Source organism: Euprymna scolopes, chromosome 34, assembly GCF_053919585.1.
Source record: "Euprymna scolopes isolate OS-2025 chromosome 34, ASM5391958v1, whole genome shotgun sequence".
Classification (NCBI taxonomy): Eukaryota; Metazoa; Mollusca; class Cephalopoda; order Sepiida; family Sepiolidae; genus Euprymna; species Euprymna scolopes.
Window position 1 is genome coordinate 27199425 of NC_136515.1, and position 24488 is coordinate 27223912.

Below are 24488 nucleotides of genomic sequence, written 5' to 3' on the forward strand. Positions count from 1 at the left end.
AGCAGGTTTCATTTACACTTGCTCTTAGAAAACGGGTTGAATGCATACATAGAACAAACACACACAAATATAAATGCGTATATTCATATATGTGTATGTGTGTATATACATGTATCATTTATTTAAACTACATTAAAGTGTCTGTAGATGAACCAAGTTTGTTACATTCAAGCCTTTTTTCGTTTTGATAGGAATTACTTGCCTTCTAAAACCATTATTATTGTTGTTGTTGTTGTTGTTGTTGATGATGATGATGATGATCATCATCATCATCATCATCATCGTTTCCCGATATCTTTCTAGGAATAATTATTCCCAGAAGCATATCGGATACTTACAGGGAGGGACCACATGAAGGTTGCCAACATTTTAAGTGAAAGTGATTTTTATGGTACAAACGATGTGAAAGATTTTTAGCCGTTTAAAGTACAGAATAATTAACACTCAAAAACTCGTACACCCAATATAATGATGGAACTAGGGAACTAGGGTATTTTTTAATAAATATAAACGATTTGTAAGCATTTTCTGAACGGAAGAACCATTACAAATCGTTTCCACTCGTTAAAAATTATATATGGGTTCGGTAGAGAATTTCACTCTAATACATTTTATATGATGTGTTATTAGTTTGGGTTTATGAGTTCTTGTATTCTGTACTTTAAGCGTTTTCTTTCTGATTTCATCGACAAAGTAAGGCTGTTTTAATATATATTCATCGTCTGACTATCGCATGTTTTTGGTATTTCAATTTGTATTATTTTGTTTTCCGTGTGTTACCATTTCTTAAACCAAACACTACGTGCATATCTATTGCTCTATAAATTTGAAATAGCAACACCGGTGATATTCACACAATAATAATCTGGAACATCGATAAAGAAAGATAAAAAGAATAATCACAAACTTGTTTTAGAATTAAGCTCTAAATGGAAACGCGATTTCTTCACTCTTAGAGAGGGTTAAAAAAAATAGTCTCAAATTTAATAAGTCCGGCACTTACTCCCCTCGACGTAAATACTTTTACCTCGGAGGACAAGCAGAAAAAAACTCACTCCGCCATATATATCGAAAAAAAAACACTCCTCTAGTAGTTTCTTCTCTATGACGGCTAGACTTTGGAATTCCCTCCCTATTCCCTTCTTCCTGACTACAATGACATACAGAATCTTAAATGTAATGCGAACGGGCATTTCACCGCTCAACTTCCTACACTCTCATGTTACACATGTACCCAAATAGTAGCCTTTTACGTTCAAGTGGCAACACACCTTGTTTGGAGTGAAAACAGTCAACAAGAAAAGAATAGACCAATTATTGCTGCTTATTAGCGTCGGTTTTTATGTGTCAGTTCGACTAATAGTTATGTAAATGACGGGTGGCCTCGGGTATTGGCCTTTTCTTGTAAATAATTTCATGCGTGTTTTTTTTTTCGAATCACATTTCTGCATAATTAAAGCAATTCGAGGAAACTGGTAACCTTCGTTTATCGGCGACAATTGCCAGAGGAGAGAAAATGGCAACAAAAAGTTGCAAAAAGTAAGCAAAAGAGAAGGAGAGTTCAAGAATGCTACTGGCCTATAAAGTCACGTGGTATTTCTCTTTGACTTCTTACTTTCTTGACCCAACAATGTTCGCGATTAGCGTAGGTAAACACGGTCATTCTCAAAATGTCACTTAAGGATATGATGGATCTGATATATTGAGAGTTAAAAATCATTATACTCACTCAGACTATACAGCAATTCTTCCCCGTTGTCAGAAAATTTGCTCATGAACTATGATGTCAAAATAGTATGAAAAAAATAGAATAAGCGATAGATACGAGGCTGCAGAAGTGCATTTAGGGTTTTAGTGTTGTTCCTATACTTCCGGTTATCGGATCTTTTCTCGGTATTTATGCAAAATACGAACTGCACTATGTTTTAGAAACATTTGACATTTCTTTTTTTAGATGAAAGTTAAGTAGTTACGAAACGCTCTCCTTTCTAGATATATGGATGAGTTTCTACATAATAACGTTATTATTTCAGCACGATCTGTATTCTGCTAAGTACCTTTTCTGTAAAGACCCCTATATTTGATTAATGACTTTCTATTATGATAAAAAAAAATGTCGTCTCAATGTTTAATCACGCGTGCTTTTGAAGTGTTGCTACTTGCCTCTTCTCACTTCAATATAAAGAATCCAATAGAAACCAAAGAAAATTATAAAAAAAACATTTTTTTACAATCACAAATCTCAAACATATTTTAATCAGCATTCACCGCAAACGAATTATATTGTTACTGGTATAATAAAGGGGCTAGATTTGTGGAGCGGGCCACTTGGCTGAGGATCTTCGACGCAAAATGCGTCACATTTAAATTTTTGCTTGGTAGTGCGATTGGGGATACGAGGAAGGAGTTCCATAGGCGAGGATGAAAGAAACCATCAGAGTAGAAACTCTTACGGCATCTAGGCACCTCTACAGTGAAGGTTGGGATTTTTTAGCTGGTCAGGTTAGGGTTAGGGTTAGAGGTAATATGTGGATCCTTGAAGTATTAGCGAAATTCACGCAATAACCCGATGGACAGGACTCGAACACAGCAGAATAGTAAGCAGCGCACCAACACTACTTCCTTACATGCACACAACCGAAAAGGCAGCGAACTCAGCTGTAGAAACCTTCTTTTCCCAACAAAAGATCATGAAACGGAAAAACAATTGATAAAAGCTTCCGTGAAATAGCACCAATGATTCTTTTCATAATAATTATACCTGAAAAGAAATGTAAGTAAAAGTTGTAGAGGACTAGGATATATAAATCCTAATCCCGTTACAAAAGAAAATAATGAAACGGATGGAATGAAGGAAACAAAAACTCAATTGCTGAAATAGATAAATGTGTCGTTTATTTACTGTTGAAAGAATGAATGTTTTCGATATAACACGCGTTCATGTCCGCGGGGGTGTAACCATCGTTTCTTGCGGGATTGGTAGTATAGAAGGAAAAAGGAAATGTGTGTTCATCTCACGTTCGGGTCACTATCGTTTGTTCGCGCGTGGGAAAAGAAGTGAGTGATGTAGTGGAAAATGGGAATGATAGTTCAGCGTGTAGACAAAGAAAAAGATAGAGGGTTGACATCAGTTAAACTGTGCGCCATGTTAGCAGTTAGCTACGCGCTGGTGTTCTCTGGCACAAGTAGTAGATAGAGAGAGAAAGAGTGAGAATGTCAATCCAGTTCATGGAGAGAGAAAACGCATAAAGTGTACGTACTGTCTGTTGGCTTTTTATCCCACATAGTAGCAAGTGGCGTGAGGAACGCGCGTGCACGTGCCTGCTGAAACGGCGACGGCTGGTGCGCCGACCACTCACCTCGGAAAGCGAGTTGGAAAAGGGCTGGAAACAGCTTGTCTCTTGCTTTTATAGGTGTTTTCGGTGGTCTTTTGCGCATGTGTGGATTTCCTTTGAAAGGGGAAGTGACGTTGTCCATGCGTGCGTGTATGGAGTACATATGTGTACGTTAGCGTGGGTGTATATACACGTGAATGCGAGTGTATGTACGCGAACGTGAATATATGTACGTGTGTGGACGTGGGCGCGTATGTTTGTGTGCGCGTATGTATATGACAAGTAATATAGCTTGAGATGTGAACGCATGTTTTTGTGTGAGACGAGAAAAGGCTCGCGCTAAGTCCAAATACTTAATACTCGTAAATAAAAAACACATAGTTTATACCAAACGCATTAGAATGAAATTCTCTGAGTAATATAATCTGTCTTGTTAACTTTTAATGGCTGTCACAACATGCCCATGCATCTTGGTAAGCATGAAAAATTGAAAGTCAAGAAAACAAATTTTATAGACAATATGTGAAATAAAATGTTAAAATTTGGCTTGTAGTGTTGAGAATTTTTCTCTGGTGTGTTTGATATGAATTGTGTCGTGTTCTTTGTAAAAGATATGATAAAAGTTATCAAGTGTTTATTATTCTGTACTTACTGAATGTTATTCGAAACCAAAATAAAAAGGGCTTTGCTTTGGAAGCATATGGGAAAGTTCAGGGAATTCCAAAAATGAAATAATTTGTAACTTGCTTATTCAGTTTTTAAATGTGATACGAACTTTGAATTGATCTAAACACATTGTCTTTTAAATGTAATCTTTTTGTTTAGGACGCGGCTGTCGAGGTAAAACCATCAAAACCGATTTCCCCGCAGAATGTGTTAGTGCGTCGCCTTCAATTTGATATGAAGAATTTAACCGAATCTATGTGTTCATCTTTTGTTTTGATTTCTTTCAGTTTTCGAGGGCATGTCGTATATCCGAGTCGGTTTTGCCGGAGAGTAAAATTGAAGTCTTCGTGTAAGAAAAAAAAGTAAGGCTTTCTTTACACATCCACCCATAATTGCCTTCACAGTTCATCCACCCACAACTGCCTACACTCTTCATCCAACTTCAACTTAATCACACCCGCTTCTTTTTTTATTCATAACTTCACCTATTCTATTAAAAGCTTTTCCGGTGACATATCCAAGATGCATATGTGATTCTCCTTTTTGGAAACTTGCAACAATTTAACATAACTAACAGATCTAAAGTTAGTACACAGGATTAGACACTTTAGTTACTCGAAGACAAAAAAATGTAGCGCTTTGAAGAAAATACAAAAACTTTATTACTACAAAAACTTTATTACTACAAAAACTTTATTACTACAAACCCATTAAGTTCTAGAAATACCACTCGATATCATTGTGATTCATTAATATTGTCATCGAAATGGCAACCTAAATTCTATTTGTGAATTTGCGATGCGACTGTGTTCATTTCAAATTATCTGTTGATAAAGTGAAATTGCTAGTTGTGTCAAAAAAGAATAGAAATAGGTTCTCCATACTTGCACATATATTACTCATTCGATGTAAGTGAGCATCCATACATTATTAAATTTGAATATCCAGTAATGTAACGTCTTACATATGGTAACCAAAATTAGAAATATGGATGCAATTTAATGCGAATTGAAAAAGAGCATCTGAGTAATATCATTTTTGTGGATATTTTTAGAATATCAGTCTTCAAATTAATTTCTTCGGTTGAGTCAAAGAAAAGGGAAAGAATATCAAATGATACTGTGAGAATAGATCAAACATAAATCTATTATAAGAGTACATACATCCGTCTGACAACATTAAGATGGAGCAAAGTTTTTCTGTGCCTTACTTCTCCGTATTGTATGATGTGTGGATTTACTTCCTTAGATGTGACACATAATCGGAAGGTGAGGCGAGTAAATCCAGCGCCTCTAAAGGGGGAGCATTCTGGCCTTTAAAAAACTGTTTGCATTCCACTGGTTACTCAGGTAGTACGCAGTAAACTTGATCCATCTGAAAGACGGGATGCAAGGCCTTAGAGGGTCGACGTCCGAGGACTATCCAGAATCATACAGATGCATGGTTATTCCCTGCTCAAAAATGGCAAAAACTCTCTAAGACTGACATTAATATGACCTACTCAGACTGAGTCGGATTTTACGAAGAACTCCCGAAGTTATGTCATAAAAATTTTGATAATTCAGAAACTATTCATCTGATTAGACTAAAATGTTGCTTCGTGGTTATTGTTATCAAAGATAATTTAGAAATTTCTGAAGTCAAAATTTTACCTTGATCGAAATTTTCAATGCCAAGAATCAATACTATATAAGATGGTGGCTATTATATGGCTCAAGTAGAACTTGTCTTTGATGAAGTTAAAGCTAATAGTATTACGTGACTTTAACCTTGACCCAGATATCACACTAATCAATTATAAATTAGAATAGATTGATATCTGACCAAGTTTAGTAAGGATTAGTCAAGCTATGTAGCCGCTAGAATGTACACATATAAATAAATAAAAAACGACAGAAAACATAACGTCCTTGGCCGCGTTAATTATAATATAAATTATGGTGGTTAATCCTCAGCACTGTCAGTTAAACATGGGAATTGCGAAATAATATTATGATAAGAATAGTGACCAAATTAATATCAAGCTGACAAGAAAGTTCATGCAGTTTTTAACTTTTACATTCAGGTGAACATATCTCGGCTCAAACAAAAACTTATTCAACAAAATAAGCACCATCAGAATCAACACACTTTCGCATTCATTTCAGTAACGTAAACATTTTGCGTTCTGATGACGATGAAGTCGCTGAAGGCGTTTTTGATATCGCTTAGGCTTTTGGAGCATTTCTCAAGCAAAATGTTGTCGAAATGCTTGAAAAGTCGGTAGGTGAGAGGTCTGAGGAGCATGGCAGATGAGGCAGAGTTTCGAAGCCCAATGTGTTCAACTTATACAGGGTTGGTTTAGCAACATGCGATCGAGCATTGTCATGGAGGAAAATTTGGCCTTTTCTGTTGACTAATGCTGGGTGTTGTTGTCGAAGTTTTAATCAGTTTAATCAACTTGTTGATAACACTTCTCTGCCGCAATGGTTTCGCCTGCATTCAAAAAACTGTAATGGATGAAACCGGTCGCAAACCACCAAACCTTTTTTTAGCGCAACTCTGGCTTCAGGAAGTATCGTGGACCATCATCGGCATATAACTACTGAGCTGAGCATCGCCGGTTGTCGTAAAGAACACACTTTTTATCGCGTCATAACTCGGTCGAGAAACCCGTCGTTTTTGTTGCGTAAAACAAGAGAATAAGGTATTTCTTTTTGCTGTCATTTAATCCGTTAGGCACCCACTTATCAAGTTTTTTTTCTTCCCAATCTCTCAAGTGGTTGGAAATCGTTGTATACATTACATCTAATTCAGAAGCAAGTTCTCAATCAGCTGTGTATGGATTGACTTCGACTAAGGCTTTAATCAATAGTCGTCAACATCCGATGGCCGACCACTACGCTCATCATCTTCAAGACTCTCGTCGCCGCCACGAAATTTCTTAAACCACAATTCTGCCGTGTGTTCAGTAGTGGTTCCTGGACCAAACGATTCGTTGATATCGTGAGCTGTTCCAGCAGCTTTTTCGGCCTAGCTTTAATTGAAATAAAACAAATTGTGCGAATTTGCTTTTTTTTTCATTTTGTATTCAACGTTCTGAAAAGAAGACATAATTGTTTTAAAACGATTGTATTTTAAACGATGAGATAGAGCGAAAAACGCTCTTTAAAATGATATATAAAGTAAAGGTATTATAACGAAAACTTATTTAAATAAATATCATTTAAAATCAAAATTAAAAATTTCGCAGTGACTTTCTTCTCAACCAAATAGAAGGAATAACCGATATTTATTATAAAACTGTGTTCGAATCTTCAGGTTTGAAAGGATTTACAATTTTAAATTTGTGTGGGAATTAAATGTTTTTAAATTTGTGTAGGAATTAAATTTGTTTAAATTTGTGTGGGAATTAAATTTGTTTAAATTTGTGTAGGAATTAAATTTCATTAAAATATAGTATCACATGCTTGCTCGCTCAAGGACTTCTTTAAGTAAATTATGAATATAAGCATTTATGTTTGGTGATCCTACAAAATTTTGAATTATCTCAACGTAATTAACGGACAGACAGACAAGCTTCGTCTCTTTTATATATGAACATGAGATTTTGTCGAGGAAAATGAAACGCTATAAGTCAGATAGTCAACTTGTCAGTGAAATTCGTAAAATTACACCTAAATAATTAGGAACAAGCATTAGACCTTAGGACAGTGTCTCATTCTATTAAAAACAAAGTTTTCTCTGTACGATTAAGGCATTAATTCTATAGCAAACGAAGATTGCAAGAAAAGGGAGATAACTCTTCCTTCTTTTTCACGAAAAGTATTTGCTATACAATATGCTTGAATATTACGAAAGCTTATAAATCAGAAGTAGTTTCTTCGGCGTTTTGGCTTAGAGCAAAGTGTAGTATCTGTCCTGATATTACATTTCATATATATATATATTGGAGAGAGAAAGAAATGCATAAGAGATTCTTAATTATCGTAAGACATCTACGTATGCTTAGTGTAAATATATAAATTTATAGAAAATGTCTCCGAGAAAACAAAAAACAACAGGACACATAAATCTGTTTTGTTGATTGATATCAGTCCTATCCTTAGTTAAACATACAGAAAAATATATATTATCTTAGATTGAAAAGTTGTGACTTGTGACCTGCATCGATCAAGAATTAACTTTCCTATGTTCACTAACATCAAATAAAATTTTCTCCTCAATTGCCAAACTAGGGTTGGGCCAGAACTCATCAACAAAAGAATGAACCGACAATTTCTGTTCATAAAATGTATAATCATTTGTTATCAATCTATGCAGTTTTTGACAAGAAGGAAATACTTAAAAAAATAAATTACAGTTTACTTATTATTTACTTATAATTTCCAAGCTTTTTATTTTTACTATTACGTCGAAATAGAAAAGAAATTTACATGTTTTACCGAGAAACAGCCTTAAGTTACAATCATAGCGTATGTGAATTAAACATTAAACGCCTTCTTCTTGACAGTACTTCGCAAACGAAGAGTCTATGAAGGGGGTTTTCCACGTCAACTGCGGGACAAGCAGGTTTGGTCACAGCGGCTGCAGTCAAAAGTCACGTTAGGTGTGGCTGCTGAGGCTTCCCGAATTTTCCTCTTGCAGCGCTTCTCCCGCAGATTCTCTGTGTGGGAGATCTCAAAGGAGGCGACAGCCTGGTGGACAGTACGCCGCCATGTAACACGGCCAGCAGCGAGAGCAGACCACTGGAGGTGGTCAATGTGGCAGTCACCGAGGGACTTCTTCAGAGAGTCTTTATATCTTTTCTTCGGCGCCCCTCTTTCACGACGGCCAGAAGAAAGTTCGCCATGTAGGACTATCTAGAACAGACGATGATTGTTCATTCTGCAGACGTACCCGACCCAGCATAGCTGTAACTTCAGCAGCATGGCCTCGATGCTGGTGATTTCCGCCCGCTCGATGACCTTAACATTGGTGACATAGTCACTCCAGTGGACGTTGAGAATGGTGAGGAGACAGTGCTGATGAAAACGCTCGAGGAGTCGTAATTGGTAAATTATCCAGGACTCAGAGCCGTACAGGAGGGCGGAGAGTACTGCGGCTCTGTACACACTGATTTTTGTGCAATTTTTTAAGTGTCTGTTTTTCCAGACTCTGTTGTACAATCTGCCAAAAGCGCTGTTTTCTTTGGCCAGTCTGTTGTCTATTTCTCTATCGAGTTTGGCATCTGATGTGATGGTACACCCCTGATAGGTAAACTGGTGAACGATCTTCAGCTTAGTCTCGCCAATGGTGACGTGGGGAGGACGGTACTTTACCCGGGGATCTGGTTGGTAGAGAACATCCGTCTTTTTCAAGCGGACCTCGAGTCCGAAGAGCTGGGCAGCCTCTGCGAAGCAGGATGTGAGGCGTGCAAGGCTGTTTCGGTGTGGGCAACAAGGGTAGCGTCGTCGGCAAAGAGGAAACTTATTTTTATTTATTATCATTTATTTATTTCAGATATATTTTAAACATATACACATTATGTATGTATGTATATATATATATATATATATATTTATATATATATATATAACAAGTTCAATTACTTAGATATGTAACAACACGAACATTATAATAAAAAAACATTAATATTACAAATCTCTAGGATTACAAGTAAATAATACGTGTGAAATTTAGCTCAATGACTGAAACGTAAAATCAAACATATTATATCTGGACTATTAGCCACTACCTTTTATAATTTAAGAACTACATTTTAGCCACATTTAGTCGTTATAAAAGCTTCCTACATTTAATCCTAGGAGCGCCATCGTCATTATTGCAATCACCTTCAAACGAAGTAGTTCCCATTTCCTCCTAATTACAAAATCCTTCCACCGTTCCCAATCTACATCGCGTAAAATTACACGCAGAATACTTATATTGGGATGTCACTCTCCATAACTGAATTATAAACCCATAAACATAGCATTAACATTCCATTCATCGAAACAAAAAAATAATAACATCTACGCATACATTTGCCTGCCTTTCTGATTGGCTAAGACGTGACATTCTCATATTCCAGAATGGCGCTAATCCCGATATTAAACGAACACAAACGTTAAATTAATGGAGTCGCTTAACACATGCTACACTACCGCTTCAAAAACACTAGAATTAAAAACAGCTTCAGCATCCATGAATCTAGATTGAAATACGGATAATATTGTGCACACTGAATCGCATTAGCTTCCATTTTGTTTTCTTTCTTTATTTCATTGCTCGCTGTCGCCAACCCCCCAACAAAATGTAAACACAGACTTTTTTAAGAAATGTTAGCCGCTAAATGTTCGCGCGTTACTTACGTAAAAACAGTTAATAAAACTACAGAAAAACCTATTGTAGATTAACCCCTAGCCCGCCACTAAAAAAACAACACCCAAACAAAAATAGAAAAACATAAGAACGTTTCCGTACAATCGCTCGTGCTAACTATATTCTGTATGAGTCAACTAAAAACATTAAATGCTACGTAGCGACGCTAAATATATGAGAAAGTTTTTTTTTAATTATATATATATATATATATATATATATATATATATATATATATATATGTTGGTAAACTTCCTTATTAAAATAAATTCCCGTTACAGAATGTTTTTTCTTCGTTAAAAACATAATGATTTACCCCCCCCCACACACACACATTATAAACCGAGAAATGTTTGGAAATGATATAAAATGTTAGCGCATTATTTAGGTAAAAAAGTTTACTACAACTGCAGAAACACCTATTGTAGAATAAACCCTAGCCCCCCTCCCACCATAAACCCTCAAACATAACAATGTTTCCGTGAACCGCTCGTGATAATTTTATCATTTCTGGCTCAACTAATACTCATTAATAGCTACTAACGAGACATAAAAATGATCCACATTTTATTTATTTATTTATTATTTGGGGGGGGGAGAAACTTCCTTCTTTTACAAGTTTTCGCTACAGTATTTCATTATTTTCTTTGTTGAAAACACAACGCTTTCAAAAGTTACAAACCCTCCCTTCCTCCCTCACTCTCTCTCTCTCTCTCTCTCTCTCTCTCTCTCTCTCTCTCAGCTTCGCATTGGTCTAGACGGCTAAACGGTTGGCTTTTTCTTGCACCTACTTTTCTTCCTTCGCGTTACAGGTTCGACCTTCCTGCCTGCCTATTACTTTTATTCTTTCCCCCCCTCCCTTCACGCAGGCTGGCTACTACGGCTAATTTTTTTCATTTTTCTCTTCGCTGCTTTTTTAAATTGATTTTTTAAAGGCTGGTGTTGCTCATTTTCCTTACTAAACCACCTCTTTCCTCCAGTTCTTAACAAGGGGAGGTTGAGGGATTCCATTCCGACAGCCGTTCTTACCATGAAAAGTTCGGGGTGTCTATTCCGAAAACCGTTCATAACATGAGGAGGTTGGGGTTAGGTAACAACAACAACAGTCGTACTTTAATTTTTCCGGGGGGGGGGTCGTGCTTTCACCGGTATAAGCCGGTTAGCGGGTATTGCTCATATCTATATAAACACACACACACGCATATATATATATATATAAAGAGAGAGAGAGAGAATGTGTCTGTATGTGTGTGTGTCCTAGTTGCTCGAAACATTGTGCACAACGTTAGAAATTTTCGAATATCGAAAGCTATGACAATGCGATGTAAATTAAGTTAAAATACAAATCACATGAAACAATTTTGTTTCAGTCAGTTTCAATCTAATCGCTTCACTGTTAAGTTGATAATACAGTGTACAATATTTAATATTTTGAAGATACTTTATTTACCTTCCTGCCAGGAGGTTAAACACAGTGATGTTTTGAAACGCAAGAACAATAGAGGGAGTGAAACCCTATCAGCATTACTCGGTATCATCTGCATCAGGCGATTTACAATGAATTAAAACTTCTCAAACAGAAAAGATAAAGCCTGAAAGAATGGTCTGACTAGTATTGAACAAGACTACACCTCGACCCGACAGAAGTAAGTCACCTACCTTCTAAATGGACCCAAAGATATTGTACTGGTTATGGAGTTCGTATCATCGACTACCTGATATACCTACGTGAATATATTTTCTTTATAAATATCTAAAGTTCGCTTCTTCACAGAAAACATTCTCTCAAAAGAACGGAATTTGGATTAGAAATGTTCCTTGTCGCGTTTTTAAAAATTAAAATATTAATCATTGGACATTATAGTGTAATTGATTGAGTAAAAGGCAATATTTAAATAATATGGAATGTATGGCATTTTAACAATATTTTTTATTCGACTCATACGGTGACTTTAGCTTTTTGTTACAGCAAAAGGGCTGTTCCTTCCATGTATATAAGAAGAACATTAGATAAGTGAAGATGAGATTAGGATAAGCCGAGACTCGAACCTTGTAAGCAAAGTTAAGAAATAGAATGTTAGAAATCGGAATGTTAAAAAGGTCTATTGTTAAATTCTATTAGAAATAGTTAGATATTGTTTATATCGTAAAAAGAATTGATTGTTCATTATTGTATAAAACTGAGTATTAAAAATGTCAGGTAGAAAGAATGAACAATACAAATTAAAAATACATTGTTAAAATATAGTTTAGGTTAAAAAAATGGTTACGAGAGAATTCTTTGATTGCAGAAGTGTGTTTTAGACAAACATGCATAGCCACGTGAATTAGTCACGTTTGAAAAACACACTTCTGACGTCATAGACAAAGAACTATTCTCCATATAATTCAATGGGTTCGAATTTCAGTCAGACAGTCACTCAGAGAGAGAGTTGAGAGTCAGTCAGTTGGTAGTTAGTGGTCAGCTGACGCTTTGGAAGCGAAGGGCAGAAGATTCAACCATGTAGATACAAATGTGAATTCCTGATGTCATTAGCATTCGACTGGTCCAATGAATAAAGAATCATCTTTGTGTTTTGTAACTATTGTCACGTGTCATCTTTCAACATTCCAAAGATAATTGTTATTATTATCTATAATGAACATTGTGTAACCCTTCGAGGATTTGCATCTCCCCTGCTCTGTGTTAAGAACTTGTATACATCTCCATTCAGTTTCAATATGAATCCCCCGTCGCTCCCTTAATACGAATGCCCCACTACACATTTTTACTGCACTGCAATGACCTTTAAAATGTTAAAGTTATTTGGATACATCTCTTCTTCTCTTCTTCTATCTATCTTCTATCTATCTTCTCTATATAAATAAAATGAACTCATTTTTCCCCTCCAACTTTGACCTTAATAGGATTAAAAATTATGACATTACATGCAAATGTAATGCGTACAGACTGTAGCACATTATCTGAGGTTTGCTATAGGCCTATTACCCCTACAGTTCCTCGACAATGGTGCATTCCTATATTTTTTCCGGTGAGAGTCCACTGCCAATATTGCTTCGATTCAATGGAAGTTGCAACATCTTTTCTCTCTATTAGATTCCTCCTTTCCCCTCTCCCCATTTACACCGCAGCGGATGCGTTTACACGGAACACTACGAGGAAACACCACGGTTTAGAATCGTACAAGGTTACTTATGCAGTTTCTTTTTTTATCTTTTTCCCCTGATTTATGCTTTCTGTTTTTTTTCCATAATAAAATAGAAATATTTTTTTCTTAACGCGAAAACGCGATTACTATTATTATTTTCTTTTTGCTATTTTTTTTTTCTCATTAGTGTAAGACGCAATCTGCGAGACTAGCCGGATTTTACTTCCGGTTTTAACGACTCTAACCGTGAAATCTAACTATGACCTTTATTTATTAGTATTTTCAACTCAACATTTATTTTTACACAAAGATTACAACGCAACAATATCGTGATTTCACTTCCATTACTCTTAAATTAAAATTAAAACAAATAAATTCATTTAGAATTCGAGAAAACAAAAACATTCATTTCGAATTCGAGTGTTATGTGACTACTGAAACTAAACCAAAACAAACTTCACTGCGGAATTGATATTTGACCTAATTCACTTTTTAGTTAATTCATCACGTTTTTTTTTCTTTTGGCGCTTTCGCCTCAATGATCCGAGTTCGAACCCCCCCCTTCAAATATTTTGGGGATTTTTCAAACACACGGGCACCGCCGGACCGTTCGTATTGCATCACGTTCATTTTTTTAATTGTTTTTTTATACGATTTTTTTTATAGTTTTAACATTGTTTTTATAATATTTAAACAGGGTTATAACTTCGCTTTGTTTTCATTTTACCTCCAACCACACACGCCTCTAAAAACCAGGGCAACCCTGGACAATGCTGGGCAATGCCGGACAATGCCGGGCAATGCCGGACAATGCCGGGCAATGCCGGGTACCCCCGCTATTATTAGAATATTCCTGGCTAATACAACCGATGATTTGCGAATTGAAGTGTACAATTTCTAAAAGACATTTTCATAATATCCGTGATTTTTCTTGGCACAAAATGGTGGTTTGTGATGAATCAATATGAATGTGCATGAGATGACTCTAAAAACAATTCGTGGTGGTTCAAACTGTACTTTGAATGAGGGTTTGTTTTACTTTTTTTCTTTACTTATTAATCGATAACTATCGACTGCTGCTGCTAATAACTCGATGAAAAATGATTCCAGTGCCATGAAAGTGCGAATTCTTTCGCCTTGTTAATTTCTTTTTTAATTCCTTTACCAAGGATGGAAGTTGCAATCTGAGACTAAATATGGCATCTACCGCAGGATGAAGATAAATCTTTCCCGCTGGATTAAACAAAGGAGTCGGTTACTGAAGAATAGCGGGGAATATAATAGTTGAAACGTTATGCAAATAACAACAAAAATGCGAAGTAGTCCGAAACAATGGCGATAAAATATCTCATTTCAGAAATAAATAAAATCATTTTTTAAATTTACATCATATTTGAGAAAGCAAAGCAATAAACCGTCGTTTCGAAATGTATGTGCGTGCGTGCGTGCGTGCGTGCATTGTTCAATATTAAGTGTAGACATGTGTACTTCTTTTGTTTTTAATAGAATGACGGTTGTTTTCAATAATGAATTCAGAATTTAAAAACAAATACTAAAAGAATCTCATGATAGTGAAATCCCAAACTGAACAGCTTTTCACCACTTTGAATCCTCCTTACAAAAATTAAGATCAAGACGTAATGAAGCTAAACTTTATGCTTAGAATCCTAATTCTAATCAAAATCTGTTACATGATTTTGATTCTAGCAAATGCTTCGAAATTAAGGCTTAGGGGTTTTAAGAAGAAATTGAATTCAGGGAATCATGCTCAATTCCTGCTTATGGATCAAATTTAACAGAACTCTGTAATATTTGAAATATTTGAACTGTCAAATTTCCTGTTATGTCCATATCATGCCAACTAAAAGCTGTTTAAAATACTCAAAAAACAATGTCTAATACCACTGTTAAAGCTTCGCCAAAATCGGATGTATCTGAAATTTCATGAAGTGTATCTATACTTTTATATAGATCAACGTAAAACTAAATATATTGTACGTTTACAATTCCTTTGAATAATATTAGGTTAATTATTTAAAAGTGAATACTCTACATACAAATGTGTCAACATATACGATTACCTAATTTTATACAGAGATACCATCCACTCTAGAATAAAATCTAATTACACACACACACATACATACACACACACACTCACACACACATACACATATATATATATATATATATATATATATATATATATATATATATATATACAAAAATTAGTCGCTGCTTATCTGCATACATGCTTCAGTTATGATTGCGTTCGAAATTTAACATACACTGTTTTCACATTCCTATGCATAATAATGTTGCTAATATTGTATAAGTAAAGGAAATGATGCAATAATACAGTGTTATTGAGCAAACATAATAACCCGTACCGCGAAGACGGAATAGAAAATGAAAAAAAAAGTAACGTATTTGCTGTTGCGCCCATTGCCAAATCGGAAGTGACGTATGTTTAAATTAAGGCTGGACAATCGAAAGGAGGGGATGACTTTCGAAAATATCGGCGAAAAAAAATGACCCCTTCCTTGTAAAAAAAGTGTTTACGGTGAAGGAATGGATGTTTTTAGCCAATTTTTCGATATTTCTCGTCCGGATGGTCGGCTTCAAAACGATACCAAGCTCGTGAAAATCCTTCGCCTCTGTCGAAAGTTTTAGGCAGACATACATACATACATACATACATACATACACACATACATACATACATACATACATACATACATTTAAACAGATAGGTGCGATTTATATTATAGACTAACCTGGGTGCCCGGCGCTGCCCGGGTGTTTGGAAGTGTGTGTCGAGCAAAAAGAAAAAAAAAGTGATAGTAGGCAGGCAGGCTCGAACCCGTTCCGCGAAGGAGGAAAAGAAAGTGAAAAAAAACGTTACATCTTTGCTGTTGCGCCTATCGCCAAACCGGAAGTAGCGTAGGTTTAAATTAAGGCTAGACAATCGAAAAGAGAGGATGACTTTCGAAAATATCGGCAAAAATGTGATCCTTTCCTGTAGAAAAGTGCCCAGTTGAGGGTGAAGAAATTAATGTTTTTATCCAATTTTTCGATATTTGTTGTCCGAACACTCGGGATTAAAAACGATACCGATCTCGTAAAAATCCGTCGCCTCTGTCGAATGTTTTTGTGAGACGTACATACACACATACATACATACATACATTTAAACAGAGAGATGACATTTATATTATTGATTTTATTGGACCCAATACATAGTAACGATTTTAAAAGTTTTAAAAAAATGACTCGTGCGCCACCACCGAGAATCGAAACCAAAATATTTAATTTAAGATTTATTTTTGCCTCGGCCGTTAATGATTGAGTTATAAAGACAAATTTTGCTGCAAGGCTAAAAATTAAATCATAAACGAATAGATACTACGTTATGCCTGCATATTCGTAATGCCGGCGTTCGACATTCACCTGGAAAATTTCATTTTTTTTATTTATTTTTACACTGTTGTACCCATTTGCCCAGGCTAAACCCCAAATATAAAGTTTTGCATGGATTCAAATACAGTATATATGAAGTTTCATGTCTGTAGACTTAAAACTCTAGGCAGAGTTTGGTATGCAAAATTGTATTTTCTTTTTAAATAAATAGAAAAGAGGGTTTTTAATATGAATATCAATACATACACACAAAAACACGAATTTATAGGACTGTAGAAGATATACATATATATATATATATATATATATATATATATATATATAGGCTAGACAATTGAAAATACTCCATTTTATGACGTTTTTGACTATTTTACCGGTAGAGATACATTCTGGGACGGTAAAATAATCCTCGCATTTTCTAGTGATTTTAGCAATGGATGTGATGGAGGTCTTTATTTCAAATCAGGAGTAAAGGTCAGTCCCAGAAATTGCTAGATTTTTACTGCCTGAAATATTCAAAACTGATCTGTCTTCATTGCGTAACATTTGATTTCCATAATAACCGCACATACGCTTTGCTTTTAACATTGCTTTCTTCTATTTCAGGGCGCTAATATGCAACTTCATTTTTCTCTCTTGTCGATCTTATCATACCGTTATGCTTGGCTTCAATTTACTTCTGAACGTAAAAATATCTTCTTTTAAATGCATATCTACACTGTATTACATTTTTTTTTCATTTTTAACTTGTGCCATAAAAATGACGTCATATGCCTTTTCCAAAGATGGCGTCATATATGTTTATTAAAAGATGTTATATTAGTTTTGTTTTTAAAAATTATATTTTTATAATGTCATATTTTTTTTAATGTCATAATTGATTTTATGCAAATTATTTAACTGCACATCAAATATTTTGTGAATTTTATTTCTTTTAATCGTGCATTATTTTTGCTTTTTTGTTGCTTTATATTTATTGTAACTTATACATTTTTAAATAGAATATTGTAGATTAGGAAAAGTGCACCAAATCCAAATCATTATCTAATATTAATTCTTAATATTGTCGAATTCTAGCGCGACTGTTGAACACCTTTTAAAACAACTTACGGGTTCTTCACCGAGTACCCGATTGATAAAAAAAAAATTAATGAAATACTGAATATTCTAATCATGTCGTTCGTCGGATTGGCAGATAACAGATCCGTCCGCCATTTTCTTTCGTCCCCAAATGATCTTATTTCTTTGTAAAGGAGCTTAGCTTGTCTCTTGGCCATCTAATTTGATTGCCTGAAAAGTGGACAGGGAAGATTTCAACTTTCAATTTGTCATGAATCAAGATTGTCCTTTAGACTAGCAGGGATTTGCCGCCCGTCCTCACCAAATAAAAAGAGCAACGGGATAACAACAACAACAAAAAAAATAAAAAAAAGAAACATTGGTTAATCCCTATAATCTTGTCTTGCATTTTAATAGCACACATCACACGGATCCTATACACAATCTGCATTTCAAAGAAACGAAACACAACTAATACTACTTTTTTAAACTGCAGCTACTATTACCGGTAGTAATGATAATATTACTAATAGAGATTTGGTATCTGCTTATCCAAATCCAAAATGATCCTATTACTCTATCAACATTTTATTCCGCCCTTTTTTCTTCTTTCTTCGTTCTTCTTCATTTTTTTTTTTTTTGCACTTATTTAAATGTCGTTATTTTATTTTTGAATATCATGTGACTGTGATTTTTTCCAATTTTCATTACGAACTGCAGCATCGCCTAAAGACGTCTTCAGTTACTTGTAACTGGTTGACTGAAGCATACTCATGCAATATGTAGTGACATAGAAATGTTTATATAAAACAAATGAAAAGTACTTATATTTCAGCATTGAACAATCTTGTATGAACATCGTAAAAATCTATTAGTATATATATATATATATATATATATATATATATATATATATATATTCGATGCCTCCGTTCAGTCTCAAAGACAAAGGATACCGCTTTGTAGGGCAACTGTGCGTGTAATTGCGAGGCAGGGGTTGCGCAATTTGCAACCACACATCTCCTGAATCGGCACTGTTTGAGTCCAGTGACAAAAAAAGTCCAGGACGACTGGAAACAATGCCGAGATAAGCGGAGAGGGCGTACAGCACCTGCAAGTTCCAAATGGCCACATATTTAGTACTGAACAGGTTCAACATTGCTTAACTTCGGTCATCCAGCGGGAACCGGTGTGTCAACGGGATTATGCTGTATGATGAAAAATATTAACCTAGTATAAATAAAGAGATTTTCTTTCTTTGCAGCATTCTTTTGTGGTTTTCTTTAAAAAAAATATGTTATCTCGAAATTATCAAAGGTTCTTAGCATATCACTTATATTAAACAGTAAATTCGTATAAACTGATTTATATATATGAATGATTTTAAAAAATATATAATATACGAAAATGTATCATTTTAATGAGACCGTTTGCCAGTTTTTTTTAGTTTCTTTCATACATCACATCACTTCATACATCACATCACTTCAACGTCCCCTCTACATTGCAAACGGCCTTCTTATACACTTAAATATTTGTTTATCAGCTATGATTCAAGCAAACTACCCTCGTATGTATGTATATATATATATATATATATATATATATATATATATATATATATATATATATACTAGCAGAAGTACCCGTCGTTGATTGTGTTACATGATAAGGGCTGTCCCCTGTTCATGTAAGTATAAAAATAGAGAGATTAGTTAAAATGAAAATAAGAGAAAGCATAAATCGAACCCTGGACATAAGTTTTAAAGAACAATAGGTTTAAATGGAATGTCCAGTAAATTGTTAATTCGGATGAAATAAATAATAAATTAACTATTCAATTGTTAAAAGAATGTGGATAATAAAATATGAGTTAAATAAATTAGATATGTAGGTTAAATTCCTTTGTGGAAACAACACAAGAAAAATAGGTTATTGGGAAATCAATGTCGAAAACGTGCAAAGTCGCGCATGTTGAAACACGTGAATTTTGCTCACGTGGCTGGGATGCATGGATTTCTCAATATAGGAGGTGGGAGTTAGTTGGTCGTGGAGAGAGTCAGAGACAGTCAGAGGGACAGTCAGGAGAGACAGTCAGGGGAGACAGAGACAGGCGGACGTCTGAAGCGAGACGTCACTTCAGAAACTAAGATGTGAAACTTTGAGTTCTTAATGAGGAAATCCCGACCGGTCGTATTAAATAAATTCATCATGTGTTTTGGATAAAGCTCATCTTTGTGTTTGTGATTTCTACAAAAAGGTAAATTGTATTGTTATTACATGTCTGTGTTATAAAATGTCATTACAACAACATCTCTCTCTCTAAGATACAACATCATATGTAATAAGACAAGAACTCTCACTAAGAGTCATATCATTACTAATAAGAACTCACGTAACATACGCGCACAAGTGGTATAGTCTAATAATACTAATAATAATCACTATATAACAACTGGGTTCAAAAACAGCCTACAGAAAATGGACTGTGACTGATGAAAGTATGATAGGTTATGAAAAGGAGGGGGTTGTAAAGAGATAGGTTTTGATACTCAAAAAATTTACCCTATACAAAATATGATGACAGTAAAGATAATTTTCGCGAAAATATATATTTTTATATCAACTTTGTTTCCATTCGTGACCAAAAAAATGATGTTTCCTTACAAAGAGAACATGTTATATACATAATAATATAAATATACAAAAAATAAATGTTACCATAGCCAATAAAAGTTACTTTTATGGTAGAAAAGTCCATTGGTTTGTATTTTAAGTAGTTTATAAAAAAAAATTTTTTTAATTCACGAACTGGTTTTTAAAAAAAACCCAAAATGACAGCGACTTTGAAATGAAGAGCCCCGTTTTCAATTTGAAGAAGGGGCACCTGAGCATTCTGTGTTAACAATTTAAAAGAGTTCCGTCAACGTAAGGAATATTTATAAACATATTTTAATGTTTTCCGTTATTTTGTGCTTGAGGAATATTCGATTATGGCAGGTTTAGTTTATATAAAAATTCATTTAAGTAGTTATCGTCTCAAATTTCGTTTTAATTACGGTTCGCTGAAATTATTTCAAGTAAAGAGCATTAAACACTATTTCAAAACAAAAAAAACATGAACTGAACTTTCATTGACTATGGTAACATTTATTTCTTGTATATTTATTTTTTCGGGTAGTCGTTTGTTGGCTTTTCTGCTAAACACTCTTACTAAATAATATCGACGAAATATCGAAAAACAAATAAAAACAAAAACAGTTTTGAACAATAATGAAGCTTTCGTAAAATAATCTGAAACAGCAAAATGGGATATTAAAAAAGTAAACACGTAATTACTTTAGTTTTTTTTAAGCAAAGAATCGATATGAATATGAATAAGAAGAAAATGGCGCCCTTTTCAAGCAGAACAGCTTCGTTTCAGTTTTACAGTATTGAACGGTGTAGTATTGCACCGTCGGATTCAGGGTTGTACTATTGTAATGTAGAGAACACGCAGAAAGGGTTGTAATCAACTAAATTTCTTCTAGTCCACTGACAAAAAAAAGCTTAAACAGATATATAAATAAAAATAAAAAGGTTATGTAAATGTTTTTAAAAAGACACGTAATCAAGTGAGCAGAATATTTTCCTTCTTTTGACACGATAGCAAGTAAAGTTCTTATTTTTTATTATTTATCTATTTATCTATTTTCTAAAGGGTGCCACGTGCAAGCGGAGAAGGAAAAAACATAGTTATGCAAAATTTGTGTCGAGAATTGTCTAAAGTTCTGACTTTTTTTTGCATTCACTTTAATAAAGAACGTGAATTTATGAGGTGAATTTATTCGACACAATATGATTCAACTCAAAAAATAAATAAAAGCTAACGTGAATTAAGATTAAAGTTAAGGTGTTATTGTGGACCCTCACCCCTTTTAAAAAACCTTGTCAAACTTTGTGACATATTTACATTCTATGGAGGTCAGGCGCAAACGAACACCCAATAATTTTATTATACCCTATTTCTTCAAACTGAAACATAATTATCAAAGTATACTTACGCAAATAGATATGAAAAGTATTTGTTAAAGTTTGTGCCATATTTCCATGGAGTACAGGTGCGAACGCAGACCCCACAATTTTATTATACCATCCCTATTTATGTTGAAACATACTTATCAACGTGTTCTTATGTACATCTATATCAAAAACCATTGTAAACGTTTTTTTTTTCGCTTTTTATTTCCATACTTTGTGGGCCAGGCGCGAACGTAGACCCCAACATTTTTATGAACCACCGTTCTGCCAGATCAAACATACCCATTTCTGATCCTCGATGCATCTTCCATCATTATATGTAATCAGTTTTTAAAATAGTCAACCACATAGGAGCCTATTCGTGACCACACACACACACACACACACACACGTTCAGCTTTATATATATATACATATATATATATATATATGTATATATATATATATTTAAAGGAGATTAGAACAATAGTCTAAAGAGCTGAGTGTATTTTAATGTAACAGTGAAATTACTAGTTTAATTAAAATACAGGAAATAGAAAGTGCTCGTTGTAATTTAGATATATAATAAGCTCGATAGTTAAATGTCCTAGAGCTAATTCAATATTAAGTAATGTGATTTATAATTTAAAATTTAAAAATCAAATTTTAATTAAATTAAAAATCCGTTTCATAAGAAGGAACAACAACAAAATCAATTATCTGTACGATCGTTTCGGAAAACAATGCTTTGACCTCTTGGCAGCTCAAACTTTCGACCCAAACCGATTAAAAAGCTTCCCTGTCTCTGAATACCCTGAGTAATTTGGTAGAGACCGCAGAGGTAATTTTATTTTAATTTTGACCACTTAACATTTAATTTTTTGGGCTCGAATCAACTTAAAAAATTTAGTCCCTGTCAAAGTAACCTACATTTAAAATTTCAAGTGTTTGGACCCAAAATTAGCGGAAGAGTTTGGTAATGTTTTCTATGATCAAATCGTTGACTTTTGACCGCTTGACAGCCAAATTTCTGGCCAAAAACCGAATAAAAAGATTTTCCTAAATCTCAATACTCCTTATGTCAAATCTTCAGTCTCTAGACTGAAAATTGACAGAGTTATTTAGTCAGGAAACGCACACACACACAAACACACACACACACAAACACACACACAAACACACACACAAACACACACACACACACGCAAACACACACACACACACAAACACAGAAAGAGAAAGAGAGGAAAATAAAGAAACACACAGAGATATGTAATTTAAACCCAGTGACTTCTTTGTTTTTGTTGTTTATTTGGGTTTGGAGGGATATCTTTTTTTTTTGTTTTTGTTTATTGTTTTTTTTTTTTTGTTGTTGTTTTTGTTTTTTTTAGGGGTGGAGAGATAAGCCCAACATTGATATTATTTTAGTAATTCTTTTTATTCCCTTGGGAAGTTCCATGATTGAAGTAATTGATACAATCGCGGAATATGGAATTCGCTATGTCGACTTCAAATCCTCGCGGATGTAATGCGCTTAGTTTACGCGCAGAAGCCGCTGGGAATTATATGAAACCGCAGTAACCATCCTTACTCCTTCCTCCTCCTCCAACTATGAGTAAAATAACGACATGTGTTCAATGAATCGTTGACAATAGGGATTGCATTTCGCCGTTAAATCCGTTAAAACCTTAATATATGACCAAACGCCTCGAACTCACTCATCCTTTGCTCGGAAGAGTTGGGGGGGGGGAACGCAGTATATGGCGTGCAAATGATTTCATTGTCGCACAACAAAAAGTACGGAATCCACTGTCGACATCGCTTCTGATCTATTTGGTTCCGCTTTGCGTTAATATTACACGAGAAAGAGAAAACCTCATTTCCCTTCAAGCAACACGTAGGCTTTTTGGTCATTTGTCTATGAGTAAAGTGTAGTATCTGTAATGTTATTACACTTCATTTTTTTTCTGTTTTCGGTCAGTGAAAGAATGAGTAAAATTTAACTTTTAGTTTCACTCCATAGTGCCCTCTTTAAGGGAGTTGGATTTTCTCCACATCCAAACCTAATTTGCTGCCTAACTCTGCCTTGGTGGGTAAACAAAAAAATAGGGACAAACAGAATTAAATAAGCTCGACTGCATTACGTTTACACATAGCATAGTATAGTATAGCATAGCGTAGCATAGTATAGCATAGCATAGTATAGTATAGTATAGCATAGCAAAGTATAGCATAGCATAATATAGTATAGCATAGCATAGCATAGTATAGTATAGTATAGCAAAGTATAGCATATTATAGTATAGCATAGCATAGTATGGTATAGCATAGCATAGTATAGCATAGCAAAGTATAGCATAGCATAGTATAGTATAGCATAGCATAGTATAGTATAGCATAGTGTAGTATAGCATAGTATAGCATAGTATAGTATAGTATAGCATAGCAAAGTATAGCATAGTATAGTATAGTATAGCATAGCAAAGTATAGTATAGCATAGTATAGTATAGCATAGCA

General features: G+C 34.6%; 1 protein-coding gene across 2 annotated transcripts in view; it reads left to right on the forward strand.

Moving 5' to 3' along the window:
- The window catches only part of LOC145259145 (uncharacterized), a 455191-nt gene that overhangs the window by 227042 nt on the left and 203661 nt on the right, over positions 1-24488 (forward strand). The window contains exon 2 of one of the 2 annotated variants that reach the window (XM_080116846.1): positions 4289-4363. The exons of the other annotated variant lie outside the window; for it this stretch is intronic. Within the exon in view, the coding sequence (XP_079972972.1) occupies positions 4289-4363 (75 nt within the window). The remainder of the gene's footprint in view (positions 1-4288; positions 4364-24488) is intronic. 2 annotated transcript variants of the gene reach the window in all.